This window comes from Saccostrea echinata, unplaced genomic scaffold (genome assembly GCF_033153115.1).
Source record: "Saccostrea echinata isolate AGI-Se365-2 ecotype Australia unplaced genomic scaffold, CSIRO_AGI_Sech_v1 ptg000012l, whole genome shotgun sequence".
NCBI lineage: Eukaryota > Metazoa > Mollusca > Bivalvia > Ostreida > Ostreidae > Saccostrea > Saccostrea echinata.
This window is the reverse complement of record NW_026889761.1, coordinates 4,323,604-4,342,242: the sequence shown is the minus strand read 5'-3', so window position 1 is coordinate 4,342,242 and position 18,639 is coordinate 4,323,604. Positions and strand designations below refer to the sequence as shown.

At 32.3% G+C, this 18,639-nt stretch overlaps 1 protein-coding gene across 1 annotated transcript in view; it reads right to left on the bottom strand.

Moving 5' to 3' along the window:
- Positions 1-9,734: 9,734 nt before the first annotated feature.
- The window catches only part of LOC133185217 (angiopoietin-1-like), an 85,662-nt gene continuing 76,757 nt past the window's right edge, over positions 9,735-18,639 (bottom strand). Inside the window, exon 8 of the mRNA XM_061320314.1 lies at positions 9,735-10,024. Within this exon, the coding sequence (XP_061176298.1) occupies positions 9,777-10,024 (248 nt within the window). The 3' untranslated portion in view covers positions 9,735-9,776. The remainder of the gene's footprint in view (positions 10,025-18,639) is intronic.

The window sequence follows — 18,639 nt, the reverse complement described above, 5'->3', positions numbered from 1 at the left end:
AAGCTTGTCAGATCCCCCCCCCCCCCCCCTTGAAAGTCTAGATTCACAAAACCGAAGCCGGTGAATAACTGTTCCATCTTTTAAAGCCTCGTCGTTGAATTAAGTGTTAAATTCAAGCTATAAAACAATCTAAATTCTTTCTTCCTTTAATGCTTGTTCAATAGAATGTTTGTGTGCATATAAGGATATATGTATAAAAGAATAGATTTGGATCTTGGATACGCTCTTGAATTAATAAATACGATGTGCAGATTTTAGGCGAGGTTTGCCATTGATTAGAATGTTCTAATTCAAAAGGGCATATTGTCCTAAGAGCAAGTTGTCTAAGGGGGCGAACTGTCTAGCATTCTCTCGCATGCGTAACCTGAAGTAAGCCCATAGCACCCGGTTTAATCTCGCTTATATATTTTCTGTGTGGACTTCAGGAATTCGAATGGAAAACAATTTTTTTAGTTATATTAGGTTTCTTCATTGATACAACACACCTGTATAATTATAATTTATGAACCACAACTTACTTGCTAATTTATATATAAGAATTATTAAGATTTTTGTGTTTCCTTAATTCTTAAAATTCTCCAAGAATAGTTTTACTTGAGCCGCATATTTAATATTTCGTGCATTTTTGTGACTTTCAATACTACAGTGATTATAACTGTCTAAAATTTCATGTCTACCTGTATTTTTGAGAAGAAACAAAGTCTTTAATATTAAGCATCATCAGAGAACACAATAAATGTACTTTATTAATTACTTTTAATAAAATTATATTGTAAATAAGGGAATTAGTCATCGTTGTAATTATAAGGGGTGAGAAACATTATGATTGTACACAAATACTCCGAAGCTGATATTAAAAAGAGGCTTGAGTTTCTGACTAACAATATTCATATAGTTTTTAGAGATCAACTCTTTCGACAATCTGTTTGAATTCCCATGGGAACTAATTTCACTCCGTTATTAGCCTTTATAGCCTTTAGACCTTTATTTGGTATGATGCAGCATTTATTCAGAAACTTCTGCTGTGGCCTTCAGTTTAACATTTAGATATATCGACAACGTTTTATCTTTTCACAAAATTCATTACTACGTTTATTCGATCTCGAAATAAAAGACACCCCAGAGTCTGCGCAAATCTGTTTTCTTTTTGGATATTTTACTAGTAAAAAAAATTATGGTAACCTACATGTACCAACAAACATTTATGATAAACGTGATGAATCAACTTTTAATCTCCAACAACCTTTATCTGTGTAGCAATATACCATTATTAACTGTATATGGAGTTTATGTCTCCCAGTTGATTCGATACTCAAGGGCATTCTCTAATGTAAAGAATTTCTAAAACGAAGAAAGCTATTGACAAATAAGTTGAAAATAGAAAGAAATAAACAGTCTTGTTTAAAGTCAACATTTCGCAAATTCTATAGTCGATACAATGACCTTGTTAGAAAATACAGTCTATCGTTAAGCCGAATGTTGACAGAGCTTTTTCATACAAATTGTTAAGCCATTATTCTCACACTGAAATGTCTACGGATTTTTCCACTTGTCTGGTCATGACAAGGACCACACGGCAGGCGTGACGGTTCGACACATGATGCTTACTCATTCATTATTACTATTTTTTCTCACAGAAGGTTATGATCAGAAAAAATTCCCTTTTCAAATTAGACCTCATCTACAGAGGAAATTTTGTTAAGATGTCATGTTTGGTTCGGACATTTTTTTTCCGTTGAATGGCTGAAAGATCGCCGACTGGGCGTTAAACAAAATCAATCAATCAATCAAAACGCCCTGAAACACGTTGGACAAATTACCTGATGTTACACTAGTACCTGTCTGTTCTAGGGTTTTCTTACATCTACAAATTAAGTATATGTTAAAATATGTGTGGCATTCTTATCTCTGATAATTATTTAAATTGATTTTAAGCCAGAAAATCTTTATATGATTAAAATATCAGTTTATCTCTTACATAGTTTTGAGAAATAAAGTAAGATATATATCATATTTTCAGATGGAAAATAGCATCAATAAACTTTATTAATTGCGTGCCAACTGACATAATATTTATCTTAAAAGTTAATATGTTTACTTGGCTATTGAGCTGATTGTCTAGGAATGCAATTTTCTCATTAAGACTCTGTTTTTATGAAACATTTACAAGTTTTACAAGTGCAGTAGTTAGTGCCTACATAAGTTACAATAGGAGTTTTGTGATAAAAATCATAAACCAGATATTCAAGATTCTTGCTTTCAGATCCAATAAACACTTGTTGAAAAGATTTCTTTTAATTTTAAGTATCTGAAAGGAGGCATTGAACTCATTTACTTATGTTATACATTTATGTTCTTTAAAGTACAAGTAACATTGAAAACCTTTTTGCAAGTGGAACATGACAGAATCTCTCTCTCTCTCTCTCTCTCTCTCTCTCTCTCTCTGTGTGTGTGTGTGTGTGTGTGTGTGCATATCAGAAAAGTAACTTAAATTGTCTGTTACTGATATTATCACTTTTTCAATCTATATTTTTTTTTCAGTTTCACATTATGATATGCACTCTTTCTTGAATTAATAAAATGTGAAGCTGCGAAACTCTGGCCAGTGATTACAAAGTACCCATAGGCTTAAATACCTTCTTTTTGGAAGGGGACGGGGGATGAATCTCTGATTTTTCATTACTTTATTCCTCTGTTATAAGGAAGACTTATACATTACGTATTGATAATATAATAATTATAATAATTACATTGATATGTTGATATCTTACAAATATCTCTGGTTTAACGATGAAATGTATTAATGTTGAACGATGTTTTGTAAAATGCGAAGGCATGTTATTAATAATAATAATAAATCCGGCAAGATCCGTTAAACCAAAATTCCAAACTTTTAATTTACTATCTTTAAGTAACTGTTACCTTATCTACATATATAAAAGTTAGGCTAATGTTTAAAGATACAAAAAATTAGGAATCCCCCTTTTTCATAAATAAGATGCTTAAGCCCACGACCGATTTGGTGATGATGACGATGATGAAGGCATATACATATATTATAGAAACAGTAAAGCTGATTCCCTTTAATGAATGAAATGAAAACTTCACAGAAGTGGCGTATAACAAGTCTTTAGCATCTTTGCCCTGTGTCTAAACAAGCTTAAGACAAACATTAACTTAGGTTTGCTTGTAAACGTGACAATAAGTATCTTTTCTTTCAATAAAGGAACGTTTTCTTTCTTTGGGTTTCTGATGGGATTACCCTCCTTTAATTCCATGATCAACATTAAAGCATACTATTTTTTGTATTTTCATTACTTTTGCTCAATACTCAGTAAAGTTTGATTATTTAGTGTGCTTGTCACTTCTATTTAGAGACCATTTGAAATTTGAAGACAACGATCAGTAATTTGGCTCAAAAAGATTCTGTTTATAAAAAATAAATACCTTTTATTATACCTCTATTAAGAATACTCAAATTTGATTGGCTTGTTAGGATGCTTTTAAACTCAATAATGACTCCAAAAAGTACCGTTTACAGCAATAATGGCCTAGGAATCATTGCACGTGGGGTATAATGACCGGTCAATAAAAATAATGACCGCTAAAAATGACCTGTTAATCCAAATTCCATTCAAATAAAAAAAAATATGCATACAGTCATGATTGTACATTAAAAAAAATGCCGTTATAAAAATATGTGTAGTATTTTTAGGATACGGAACACGATTGGCCTTTATATGCGTAATAACATTTATCGTTTTCATTGAAACAAGTTTTCGTTACAATGTCAAATTCAACGAATGCAGACGCGGCTCTCTTGTACATTAAAAGTCTGCACCAGATTGTCATTGTACTCGGGAATGGTATTTGTGAATTTATAAAAATGCATGCTACTGACAATCACAGAGTGTTTTGATAAATCGGCGGTGCAAAAACTTACAAAATTTGCAGGCGAAAAGTAAACAACTTCACTAGCGAATCCCGATCCCGATGGAACACTGATAATAACAGTTCGTATGTCTAATACACAATTGATTATTTTAGTAATTAAGCTTACAAAAATTGCCTTAACTTATATCGGTATAATAAAACAATTGATTACCCCTTATGAGATCAACATGGTGAAATAAGGACCCTCGACCTGGCCCACTCGCTGACCTGACCTCGGCCGCTACGCGGCCTCGGTCAGGTCAGGTCACCTCGTGGTCCAGGTCTCGGGTCCTTATTTCACCATGTTGACCTCATAAGGGGTAATTAATTGTATAATGTCTACTGATAATGCTTTATGACATGTCTATTGAAAACTAATGCTTTGCGACATGTCTATTGACAATTAAAGCTCAATGGGATACATACTAAAACCCATGGTCAAAAAATTATGTAAAATCCATCTACAAGTATTTTGATTAAAAATCTAAGATTGTGAGTTCCTTATTAGGTTTCATTATTAGTTTTAGGTATTATGACTGTCAAATCATAATGATTGGTGCATTGGTAGGGGGTTTCCTGAATTAAATGGACATTCCTTATCATGGAATGAAATTCTTAACAAATAATTTGATACCTCGCATAGATTATTTTATTTTATTTTTCGTTTGGACATTTGCGCGCGAGTGACATCTCCAAGAATTTGTACACTTGAAGGAATCCACAATAATTGCTTCTACCCATGAATTCAAAGATTTTACAGTCATTCACCTGCAGAATTCTGTATAAAAGATGTGTTTATAATCATCATTGTGATAATTGATACAATATCAATTGAATTTTCTAGAGATTCCTAAGCAATGAAGGATATTAAATGTAAGCTAAAGTAGTGAGGATTTTTAATAATATATGTATTTTTTTTAATTATTAGATAGAGGATCAAATTTAAATCAGATCAAATAACTGTTATAAAAAGTCCATAAAGGAAGGTTTACACATTTGTATGTCCTGTAACATACAAAACAAAGAATGAAGGCATATAATATAATTTTGGGTCAAGTTTTTACTCACAAGGGAGGGGGATATATTTGCCTCTTGAAATAAATTTCCATTCAGATGTATCCTGTAACTACAATGTTCGTCACTTAAATATAATTCTTCAAACGTACTAAGGCTATAAGGCTAAGAAAGGCTATAGATTTTAATTGTGTAATATTTTGTAATATATATATATATCATTTAGCAGAAATATACTAATGAAGTTGTGCTTAAATGTATGGCACACCGATTGCTTCAAAATTATTTTCTGCGCGACCTTAAACAAAAATTACACGAGTAAGTAAAAACTTACACAAAGTGAGGAAAATATACACGAAGTTATTGAAATTTACACAAACTATAGAAAAACTGCACAATCAACAAAATATTTACACGATATAGTGAGAAATTACACAAACGTAAAAACGAAAACTGCACGAGTGAGAATACAACATCGACATAATATGGAACGCATCCTCATTGCGCACGTTTCATTAATATTCATTAGAGAACAGGTCAATGCATGTGGCTTGGATGCTTGAAACACACTATAAATACGAGTAACGTGTTAGTAATCTTTTTAAAAACGATTCTTTTAAAATTCCGCTAGACTCTTAAGAATATGTACAACGTATATTATACATGTAGATAAATTGACAGGTACACAATCTTAAACTTGTAGTATATGAACACTCCCGAATAAAAAACATTCTACAAAGAATACATGTATAGATAACGTAAAAAAAGGGGTGTGTGCATATTACCGTTGTGTGTTTAATTGTTGGATTTTTTTGAGTAGGTCATTCCTCTTAATAGCAAATTCTTTTGAAAGTTTAAAACAATGACATATAGGCCTAAATTAAAATAAATAAAAATAACATGTGATATAATACAGGAGAGTTAACAACAAATCAAACTCTTCTCCTCCACCACCCACCGAGTGTACTTTTGGTAATAATCAAGGATGTGCATGCGTGACCTTTTCATACAGAGATCCCTCCCTGTTGGTTCTGGAACGAAAGACACCTGTACGCTAATCGATTTATAGCTATTTCATACACCAATAATACCTGGCAATTCATACAAAGATTTTGAAGCAATGTTGCGATCATCTGAGTTGTGGAATTTGACCGAAAACTTTTCGGAATTCAACAGTAAAGAAAATCGGGCAAATAACTGCGTAACTGAAATTTTAATATTGAAACGCATATCTCACTTTTTGATAAAAAATTATGTATGTAACAAAGTAGTACATGTAGTCTTAACTTTTGAGCAACGTGTGATGATTTCATAAAACTCCATGAAACTGTAGAAAAATTATACGTCGTTTTACTTATGTGAATTGAAGCTTAATTTTATGTTGTTTTTAATGTACCGGCGGTAGCCTATTTTGAATAGTTAAAATGCATATAAAGGAGTGAAGAAATTTAAAATTATAAAATACAGGCACGTAGTATCGTTTTTGAAAGGGGGGGGGGCAGCCAGATTTTTTTTTTTTTGACAACCTACCTGAAAAAAACCTTGACAAGCAACAAAAAAGGTAAAGTGTCCAAACTCGAAAATCCTATTTCGTGGGGGGGGGGGGGGGCACCTTCCACTTTGTTCTCGAAACACATTATAATACCAAATTACTTTGATTTAAACTTTCCTACAACAGGGGGGGGGGGGGGCAGCTTTTTCAGTGGACATTTACAATAGAAGTAGGTTATGTTCGGAAAAAAGTAGGGGGGGGGGGGCAGGCCCCTACTGATGCTACGTGCCTGTAATATTTTCTAAGAATTTAAGGGTACATATAATAGTCTATCGAAATCAGGATTGCAATTCAACTGATTTGTAACGATATTGTAAGACCAAATTCAAGAAGATGTACAAGATGAACTTAATGAGCTGGGACTTGGCTACACATGCATATTTATTTTCAATGCAGATTTTGACAATAATAAATTTGCACACGGTAATTAAACAAAAATTTCTTGAAGTTTATATTCATCATATGTTTTCTTATATTTATTCGTAGTCATGCTCAAAGTAAAACAAGACCTGATTGATGCCATTGATACACATGTACAATATTGCTATAAAGCAACTTTTTAATTACTTGTACATATATACGTACAAAATTCATATTGCATTGATTAGTCTTTTTAACTCATAATCTGATTTTTCAAAAATGTTTGATATGCACATAAATAATCTATTAAAAAGTGGAGCTTTATCAAATATGTTCCTTGAATGTTATTGAAGATTATTTTCATTTTATAATTATACAGTCATGTTCTTTTTATAATGACTATATATTTGGGTAAAAAAGTGTTATTACAAAAAAACAAGTGTTCGGATAATAATTAAAATATCATGCATACAAATTTGAAATGTAAATAAATTTGTTATCTTGGAAAATCTTTGTCAAACCTCGAGCTCCATGAAGAACATGATTTATTTGCATTTTCAAGAGCGATAAAACACGTTCTATGTTCTTTGTATTCATTATAATATCCATTCCCATTTTCTTGTTTATAACATTGTATGCAGATGTATTTAGTAATTCACTGTTTTAAAATTTCTGATGTGTCATTTTGCTCCAACGATTTGAAACTTTGATAAATACATAGATTCAGATGTTGCGACTCAATCAATCCACGAACCCGATCCGCCACTAATGTCATTAGTTTTACCGGTGCCAGGATCATTTGATTAGAGTTTTGTTATTTCATTTGGACAAATTTTAAGTAACAAAACACAAAACCGGATGTAAATAAAGCACATAGAGTATATATTTTTCCTTTATCTGGCCCTTTTTATTAAAAGTGTAAACATTTATCAAGTAATCGCCATTACGAATGAGGGTAAGACTTACCCTTAGGAATATCTTGTTTTTTAATGAGCAGTTTTTGACTGAAAATATGCGATATCATGGAAGGAATTCATAACAGTGTAGGCTACAGATATCTAACTAAAATTGATATCTTCATATTTTATAAGTAAAGATACATGTATAATTAGAAATATTTTTTATATTTGACTTTAAAAACATACTGTGTATATCTAAGGTCAGGTAATCCCCACTTTTTAATCTTTTTGAAAATAAAAAATATATCCAGCATACTGAATAATTTCCTATTCCCAAATGAAAAAAAAAATCTGCTCAAATGAAATCATAATTAGTACAAATGAGAAGTACCGAAATAAATTCTACAATTTAATGATTATAATCAGCAATAAGTCTGCCATCATTTTCATGAAGAATCCACTTTATTAATCGTTTTATTATGCATGTGTTAATTTTATTTTATACAAGTAATTTCCGTTAAAGTTGTATCTATACGTTAGATAATTTTAAAAGGCCATATAGAGCGTATATTTTGGGAAAAAAAAATAAATTAATAATTCTACCATTTTTTAAAAGCAAGATCTGTTTATCGTTAGGAATTTAGAGTTTGCTGTGTATTACTTTTTGTTCAGAGTCGAGTGCATCATATGCAATGGTACTTTTCCCCCCGCATTATAACACAACCATGCGATTCCTTTCTTGTCACAATTTATGTCCGGCATCATATTATACCTCCATATTTTGGCTAGGATCTCGGTCAATATAAGAAAAATGTAATATATCCGAACAACTTTTAATTTTTTTCACACAGTTCACAAGAAAACACTTCATTCGTTTGATTTGCATTAGCTAGAAATCGGATCGAGTTTTAGCAAAGAAATAAAGAAGCAAACAAACATGCATATCATCGTCAACGCCATTTTCTCTCGATTACATCCAGCATTTAAGAAGAGATAAAGAGTACAGAAAACCAAGAACACAATGAATATTCTATGTGCATAATTATGATATGCGCAGCTGTGTGCGCAGTAAAATTATTTGTGTAATTTTTAGTTTCCTCTGCTCGTGCAGTTTTTGTTTTACGTTTCTGCATTTTATACCCATTAATCGTGTAAAAAATTTCGGATTCGTGTATTTTTCGTTATGATTGTGTTAAAATCTTTCAAACAATTTCTGTGCAATTTTTTCCGATACGTGCATTTTCATTTTACTCGTGTATATTTATCATCAAGCTCGTGTATAAAATCGTGATCGTTGTGCAGAAAATAATTTTGAAGCAATCTGCGTGCCATATAAATGAATTATGACAGCTTTCTAAAACACAATGTATCTTTTGTTTAGATTTTTTTTTCCTTACACGCAACACATTTTGCTATAAAAGGCCATTTTCAAAAGTTAACAATTGAAAATCTTATTCATCAACTGCAAAACTACCTTTAACTCATTTTCAGTTTACGTAATTCTAGCCTTCCACGCGTATGTAATTTACTTTGCAGAATACATCATGTAATGTACTTCACACAGAGAGTGACATTTATTGCGTCAAACGCAACGATTATAACTAGGAACTGGTATTTTGGTACATGTATTTCATTTCCTGATTTTATATGCTAAACAACGAAAGTAAAAATAGAACACGTGTTTGTATCTGGTTCTGCTCAATGTTACTTTTTATAAGCATTAATGTTTGTTGTCTATACATGAATTCATAATGCCTGCTTGTATTTGAAACATTTATTTACAACAAGGAATATCTAATTGGTTCTATGTATAGAAAACATACTACTGTCACAAATGTAGTTCTAAATAATAATTATAAGGATCAGAAATGTAGCTATCCATTACAAGATAAAGAGTATAAATTTATACGGAGATAATTTAATGATGTAAAATGTTAAACACTATTTCTTTGTGATACAAGTAAAAAAAATCATATTAAAATCATTACATGGCAAGAATTAACACATATTAATTCTAGTTAACTGTGCCTTATCATCATTAAAGACTGTTTTAATGCTTCCCATCTATCTTTCCATTTATACCAAGTCGGGCGACTATGGCGAGACACAGCAGAATATATATATTCTCCGTTAAGGTTTGAGAGGGTACAGGTGTTGTACCACCAGGCTCCGTGATATGAGGTAGCACAGGCACCACTACCATACTGGTCATTGTCCTGATTTTTGGTGCTAAATTTCATACCATTGTTATCAGCCATACTATCACCTGTTAAAGGGTATTGATAACATTAAAATTCATTGCTTATCAAGAACAATTAATATCACAGTAAAAAAAACATCATGAATTAGACTGTCGTGTACTGTATATCTATATTAACGTTATCCTAGGTAATAAAACATTCATTATTTAATTTATACATACAAATGTTTAAATATAGAAATTATATTTATTACGTACTTTTCATATATATTTATGAATACGATTCGAATCAAAATATTTGGAAAGTACAAATAAAATATGTATAAAAAGCCTACTTCTGTAATGAAATTGTTAATCATTTACTGTGTTTTTAGGCAATATCGCGTTTCCTTTAATTTCAAATATACAAAATAATCCTAAAGGCTTGATATAATCTTAGGTTTAGATTTGTCAATTAATTTTTATTTAATTTTTAATAATGATAAGCATATAAAACATACATATTAAAAATGTTTTAGTGTATGTTTCCTATCATTGAAACCTTAACTCGGCAATTGTGATCAGATACCTTTAACATCATGGAACAGTGAGGTGTGTAAAATCATATAAAGGCCTATACCTGCCGTTCCTGAATACCCCGACACAGTGAGTATGTATTTACTGCCTTCGTCCCCAACATAAAATGTGGAGTACTTAGCGTATGCTTTGTCACCATTAAATCTTTGTAGCTCAACCCGGAGTTCCTGGTCCTTGTTTCTTGTCAACTCGTAGATTGCATCATTTCCTTTTTTTTAAAAAAAAATACATCAGCACACTCTTATATTTAATTGTTAAGTGTAGCCGTTTTATCTGATTATGTAAAATTAATATAAATTTAATTAAATTTGAAAAAAAAAGATTTTAGTCATCGAAAGATCTCATCTTTTTAAATTGTAAAATTTGAAAAATTTTTCTTACATGGAACACTTCTATATTTAATACAGGTACAATATCAACAAATTATATTCCGTTGCACATATTTGTTCTTAACTATTTAGTAGTTTGTATCAGAGGCAAGAAATATTATGCCGCAATCAAATTCCGAATTAACTTGTTGAAAGGAATGCTTTCATGTAGGTAATAGTATTCCAGTACTTCTCTAATCATGACAAAGAATTTCATTTTAAAATCTATTCATATATCTCTTGCTTAGACAAAAAACATTATGGATCAGTAATTTTCGTGAGGTTAATTATCCCTGTTTTCCTGGTTTGAAGACACCAACAAATTAGTGTTTTTCTCAAAATGTTAAAATTTCAAACCCCAGTATCTTGTTTTATCACTTCTTCAATCACGAATCAATACGTTTTCATCAAACTCAGAAAATTTAAACCCTCGAAAAATAAGTGATTTTACAGTATTATTCAATTCAAAAAGTCTTTTGTTTATCGTGTGGGAAAACCTTTCATTCGAAAAAAAAAATCTCCAAAACATTTTTATGCTTTATACGTCACCTGCAGAACAGAGCGACACTTGGGGATTACATTACCCGGCGTCCGTCTGTCTGTCTGTCTGTCCCTCTGTCACACCCTATATCTTGAGATCTGTAAGAGGTATGTACTTGGTATTTTCCTCGACACTTTGGTTTGTGTAAAATACTATAGTTACTGAACTTGCCCAGCTGAACTTGACTTTTGACGTACTTTTTCAAAATAGTTCTTTGTGCTGATATACAGCACACCTTTGATATTTAAGAGTTAAGTCTATACTATTAACCATGTGCATTGTTTGCCATAAATCGTCATAGAAAACACCAGCGTTACCTCCACTTTACCTTGACCTTTGACCTACTTTGCAATAATACTATGGACGGTTGATTAAACTTGAGTTTTTAATTTTGAACGGTAGTGTTTTGATAATTAGCATTCAAATATTTTAATTTAAATAACCTGAAAATGCATCTGATTCGGTATACTAAAAGGATCGTTGTAGACTGAAGAAAGACTGAAATCTCTTTTTGAGGATAATTGGATTAAACACGTAGGCCTACTTATTAAATGAAAAAAAATAAATTATTTTTTCATTATTTCAATATCATTATTCTTTTAAGCTTTGAGGGTTGGGGAATCATATTTCTATTTGATAGTCAGATTTTATATGATAAGTGCTATTCTTTCGGATTTACTATTTCTGGATTTTCTTTCTCTGCTATAATATTGATGTTACATTGTAGTAGCAAATAAATAGTTGATCACCCTATGATGTTTATAATATTTAATGATGCTATAAAGCAGGCGACACATGCATTCCTTGGAACACTCTAGTTAAGGGGAATACGTACTTTCAAAGAAGTGACATTTCCTTAATTCTGTTCTATTCTATCGATAAAAAAGTTTTATTCATGATATCTCTCCCGACCACACCCTAACCCCCCAAACCCAAAGCAGAGAATAATTATATTTGTTAAGGTACGAAAAGACTAGATATTGGTGGATCCAGGATGTTTTTTCCAGGAATGGGGGAAGGTCCACACCCACTCAAATATTTTTTGACTGGCCAAAAAAAAAATAAATAACGTAAATAACTTGTTCAAGGTCATTTGTTTTTTAAAAAAAATTAATTTACATAAATTCAATAACTCATAATAAACACAAGGGTTGTAGAGACTCCTCAACCCAACCCCGCTTTAGATATGCGCATGCTTTATAGGTGGACTTTGTTGTTCATAGACAGAACAGAGTGTTCATATTATTAAAAGACTTAAATTGTAAAACTTGTTTATCAACAGTTTATCAACGACAATATGGATAAAATGTTGATTCAGGCTTTATATCAGTTTAACAACAGTTTAAGTGTTTCAAATTCCTGAGCTAGCAAGATTTAAAGAAGGCTGCGTCAGATTTGAAAACACAACTTCTAAGATTTGGAGTCTCTTTTTGAGCAATTGTTTTCATATCGTTACAATAAAAGAAAAAAAGGAAATAGAAAGATAATTTATTGTGTGAATTTCAAGAGCATTTAGAGATGTATGAATGAGTTTAAAAGGGAAATCCTATATCTAAAAAAGAATTCTGAAATTAAATAGTTCGTTTTAAAAATGAAGCTTATATTGTTTCCTTACAAACAAAGATACATAGCGGGTTCCAGTAAATGTTCAACCAAGCCTCTATCTTTACTCCTCACTAAGATATTAACAGTGGTGAAGGAGAAACTTCAAGAGTACTGTGCAACAATATATTCGAGAAGTGGTGTAAATCAGATGTGGATACTTAAAAATTCCAAGGAACTTTTGGAAAATTTGAAATCACAAGATTTTACCAAAATCAACAGCTTAAAAACTTACGACTTTTCAACTTAGTACACAACCGTTCCCCACGATAAATTAAAGTCCAGGCTTTTTGATATCATTGACAGCTGCTTTTTCAATAAAAATGGAACTCGTAAATATACTTACCTTGTCATTGGTCATTTGCAAAATTAGTTTGTTAAAAACATTTTGATTGTTCACACAAGTACTCTGAAGTTGACATTAAAAAGATGCTTGAGTTTCTGATTGACAATATCTATGTGGTTTTTGGAGACCAGGTCTTCCAACAATCTATTGGAATTCCCATGGGTACCATTTGCGCCCCGTTATTAGCAGACCTTTTTTTGTATTCATATGAAGCAGAATTTGTCCAAAATCTTGTACGTGAAAAGAAGAAAACACTTGCTGTGGCCTTCAACTCGACATTTAGATATATCGACGACGTATTGTCAATTAACAATGGCTATTTCCATTCTTATGTCGATTCGATATATCCTTGTGAACTTGAGACAAAAGATACCACAGAGTCTGACACATCTGTTTCATATTTGGATATTTTACTTGAAAAAGACGTTAATGGAAATCCAACAACCAAGCTTTATGATAAACGTGATGACTTTAACTTTTCAATCGTCAACTTCCCTTACTTATGCAGCAATATACCTTCATCACCTGCATACGGGGTATATATCTCTCAGTTGATTCGATACGCAAGAGCATGCTCTACGTATGTACAATTTCTAAAACGAGGTAAATTATTGACAAATAAGTTGATGAAACAAGAATATCAGCTGTCTCGTTTAAAGTCATCATTTCGTAAGTTCTATGGTCGATACAATGACCTTGTCAGCAAATACAATTTACCATTGATATCATTGAGTCAAATGCTGACTGACGTTTTTCACACTAATTGTTAGGCCATTATTTACACACTGAATTGTCGACGGATTTTTCCGTTATTTCCCGATCATGACAAGGAGCACACGGCGGGTGTGACCGGTCGGCAGGAGATGATCACTCCTCCATGGCACCTGATCCCACCTCTGATGTTTGGAGGTCCGTGTTTGCTCTGCTCCTATTTTGTATTGATTAATAGTCTTTTGAGCTTGAATACTGTTCGTTATCTCCATATATTTCATTTCAATTTCATTACAACACGGAACGTGAACTGATTCATAACAATTGAAATTTTTGAATTTGATGGAGCAATTTTAAAGTCATTCATTTTAAAATATTGATGGAACAATGGTCAAATACCAATCACATGTAGGGTGAGTTCACCTTATATCGGACATCCTCGTACTTACCCATCAGGCACGCGACGTCGTTTCAACGTTGAAAGTAGGTGGAATTAAAGTTTTAACGTTGAGCAACTATACTTCAACGTTGAAAAAGTGAGGAAAATTTAAATTTGAAACAAAGCGTAATGAGCACCTTATTTTTCAAGGTCAAAAAAGTAAGGGTTATTTAACGCTAATTCAATGTAATTTTTTGCAATATATATGCATTGTGGAAAATGATTCTTCACAATAAATGAAATGCATTATAAATTAATTTATTTAAATTACATTTTGCTTTCAGTACCGTAATAAAATGTTTCATTTGAGTTTTATATAAAGTATGACATCTACATTCAACACTTCACTGTAATTGCATGTTTCAAACAAGTTAATTTCGTAAATTAATTCTAAATGCAGTGTTTTTGCATAAATGAAAAAAGAAACTTTTTTATGCTGAATATAAACATTTAATAAATAATGGCATCTTTATCAAGCACTTCAATGTAATTCCATGTTACTATAGAATTTATTCCGAATTAATGTAATCTAATTAAAATTAGACTTCTTAGATCCGAGCCGTATACTCTGCGCCAAACGTACACGGAGCGGATCTAAGAAGTCCGATTTTAATTAGATTGTGCTCTTGTTGCATTTATGAAAGTAAACTGTATCAGATCAGATATGAAGATAACGAACAGTATTCAATCTCAAAAGTCCAATGAAATGATACAAATTTGGAGCAGAGCAAACACGGACCTCAAAATTTAGAGGTGGGATCGGGTGCCATGGAGGAGTGAGCATCCCCTGCCGACCGGTCATACCAGCCGTGTGCTCCTTGTCATGATCGGGAAGAAAAACGGGAAAATCCGTAGACAATTCAGTGTGTAAATAATTGTCTAACAATTATTATGAAAAAATATCAGTCAGCATGAAATATATGGAGATAACGAACAGTATTCAAGCTCAAAAGTCCATTATACAATACAAAATAGGAGCAGAGCAAACACGGACCTCCAAACATCAGAGGTGGGATCAGGTGCCATGGAGGATTTGACTTAATGACAGCTTGTATATGCTGACAAGGTCATTGTATCGACCGTAAAACATGCGAAATGATGACTTCAAACGAGACTGTTGATATCCTTGTTTCATAAATTTGTCAATTGTTTGCCTCGTTTTAGAAATTGTTCAAACATAGAGCACGCCCTTGTGTATCAAATCAACTGAGAGACGTAAAACCCAATATGCAGGTGATAAGGGTATTGCTACATAAGTAAGGGAAGTTGACGATTGAAAAGTTGAAGTCATCACGTTTATCATAAAGCTTTTTTGTTAGGTTACTATTTACGTCTTTTTCTAGTAAAATATCTAAATATGAAACAGATGTGTCAGAATCTGTGGTATCCTTTTTTTCAAGCTCACTGGGATACATCGAGTCGACATATGAATGAAAGTAACTATTGTTTATTGATAATACGTCGATGATATAACGAAATGTCGTGTTGAAGGCCACAGCAAGTGGTGCTTTCTTCCTCTCATGTAGAAGTTTTTGAATAAATTCTGCTTCATATTAATACAAAAATTGGTCTGCTAATAAGGGGGCGCAATTAGAACCCATAGGAATTCCAACAGATTGTTGGAAGACCTGATCTCCAAAAACCACATAGATATTGTCAATAAGAAACTCAAGCACCTTTTTAATATCAACTTCAGTGTACTTAGCTTGTGTGCACAATCACAATGTTTTTTAACAAAATAATTTTGCAAATAACCAATGACAAGGTAAGTATATTTACGAGTTCCATTTTTTATGCAACTGTCTATGATGTCAAAAAGTCTGGACGTCAATTTATCGTGGGGAATGGTTGTATAAAGTGTTGAAAAGTCGTAAGTTTTTAAGCTGTTGATTTTGGTAAATTCTTGTGATTTCAAATTTTCCAAAAGTTCCTTGGAATTTTTAAGTATCCACATCTGATTTACACCACTTCTTGAATATATTGTTGCACAGTACTCTTGAAGTTTCTCCTTCACTACTGTTAATATCTTAGTGAGGAGTAAAGAAAGAGGCTTGGTTGAACATTTACTGGAACCCGCTATGTATCGTTGTTTGTAAGGATTTTTATGAAGTTTCGGAATCCAATATAGATATGGTAATTCAAATTCATTTTGGTTGTTTGCAATATTAAAAATATTCAAAACTGACATATGATTTTGAAGAATTTCTTCCTTAGAAAGGGAACTATGAGTATAAGTTAGATTACCACTTGTAGAATTAAATCCAAGTTCCTCTGAAATACATTTAATATAATGAGCCTTGCAAACAAAGACAATGTTGTTACCTGCTTTGTCAGCAGGACCAGTACGTACTGATCGTGTAATCTATCTAATACTTTTTTCACTTCTGCATTATTGAATACAGAAGGATAGATGGTTCTCATATTGCCCCTCAATTTTTTAATGCGCGATTTTAACATACATCTGATACATTTAATCCATTCTAACAAAGTGTCAAGGTCTTCTTTTCCATGTCTGGCCCATCGCCTGGCGTAATCCTCTACAGAATCCTTAATATTTATGAAATTCCGACGCCAGTTGAAGGATCGGGGTTCTCTATATTTAGGACCTTTTAAAACTAGTGATCTAAGGTCCTCATTATTAACTATATTTACGTCACCAGTAATAACGTGTCCAGCAGAACTATAGTTATAGGGTGAAGAAGAACATGAACACGATTGAGGATTATGTTTCAGATATTCGATATCCATGCCCTGTAAAGTGTTTTTTGTAATTAAAAAGTTTAGATGCATATTTGTAGGAAATACAAGGTGTAGTCTTTAACTTGAAATATGGTGGAATACAAGACTGGGCCGTTGTGTGGCTTGTTTGATGTGAGAGGGTATGGTCCTACGGCACAAAATCAAAAAAATAAGGGTTTCATTAGAGAATACGCGAGTATTATTTAAAAATGAAAGTATGAAATAGATAGGGTTGGGGTGAAAATAGTCGCATTTAAAACTCATAATTTATTATGTCTTCATTTCAAGACATTTAATTAATTCTGGCAGTTTCCTGAGCATTAAAAATGGGAAAGTGGTATACACAACACGCGAAAAATGGAGACGTTTGATGAGCAGTTCAGTGTGATTAAAAACTAACGACGACTTTAAGACTTTAAATGATTACATAAGGAAAAAATATTTTTGAAATATCAATAGATCTTGAGTATACAAGTGAAATGAGAGTTTTCTAAGCGGCTTTTGGAGTCCCCGGGTAGAACAAGACATACAGACAAAATAGCTACTGTCAAAAGCAAAAGACGTTACATGTATCACTGCACATCGTCGATATAAGAATGCCTATTTCAGTACTTAAATAATAGTGAGAGTACTGTCCATAACTGGACTGTTTATGGAGGAATAAAGGTGAACTCTAGGTGCATTCCGCCGAAGTATGGCTGAGACATTGCTTACTCGGTGTTAAGCAGTAATTAATCAATCAATTAGTATATGTGCCTCAGAGAAATTTCCAAATTTTAGTGGGGTTTATCCAATTTTTTTAAGCAAAAAGGAAACGTGACGCTGCTTAGACCTTTGACGTTATCACCCGTGCGTCGTAAAGTGATACCGAACAAATCATAAAATCTCATATTTTATTTATTTGAGCATATATCTATTTGAAATTAAATTTGCTATGTATATTGATGAAAAATGTACTTAAGAATAGTGAAAATGTTTTACCGCAGTGCCGATTATTTTTCACTATAAACAACTTGTCCACGATTTTACCGGGCAACCCGCGTATATATGATTATATGGCATTTTACCCACACATTTAAAGAGATAAAGCTGCTCGCGAAGCGAACTCAATAGACTAACGTGTAAGAACAGAGGAAATTCGGAATGAAATCTGTACATACGTCAGGCATATTTTCTTGTGCAACCTTCCCAGAATTCCTTCGCTGCCAGGGTTCCATTAGAAATTATTATAAAACACACAAAAGACCAAGGATAATTGTTCCTTTCCAAGAGATACTTTTACTTTTATTTCTTTGCAGAGAGCTTAAAAGAAACAAAAAACAATTGCATTTACTCCACAACGTATTTCATTCAATTTTG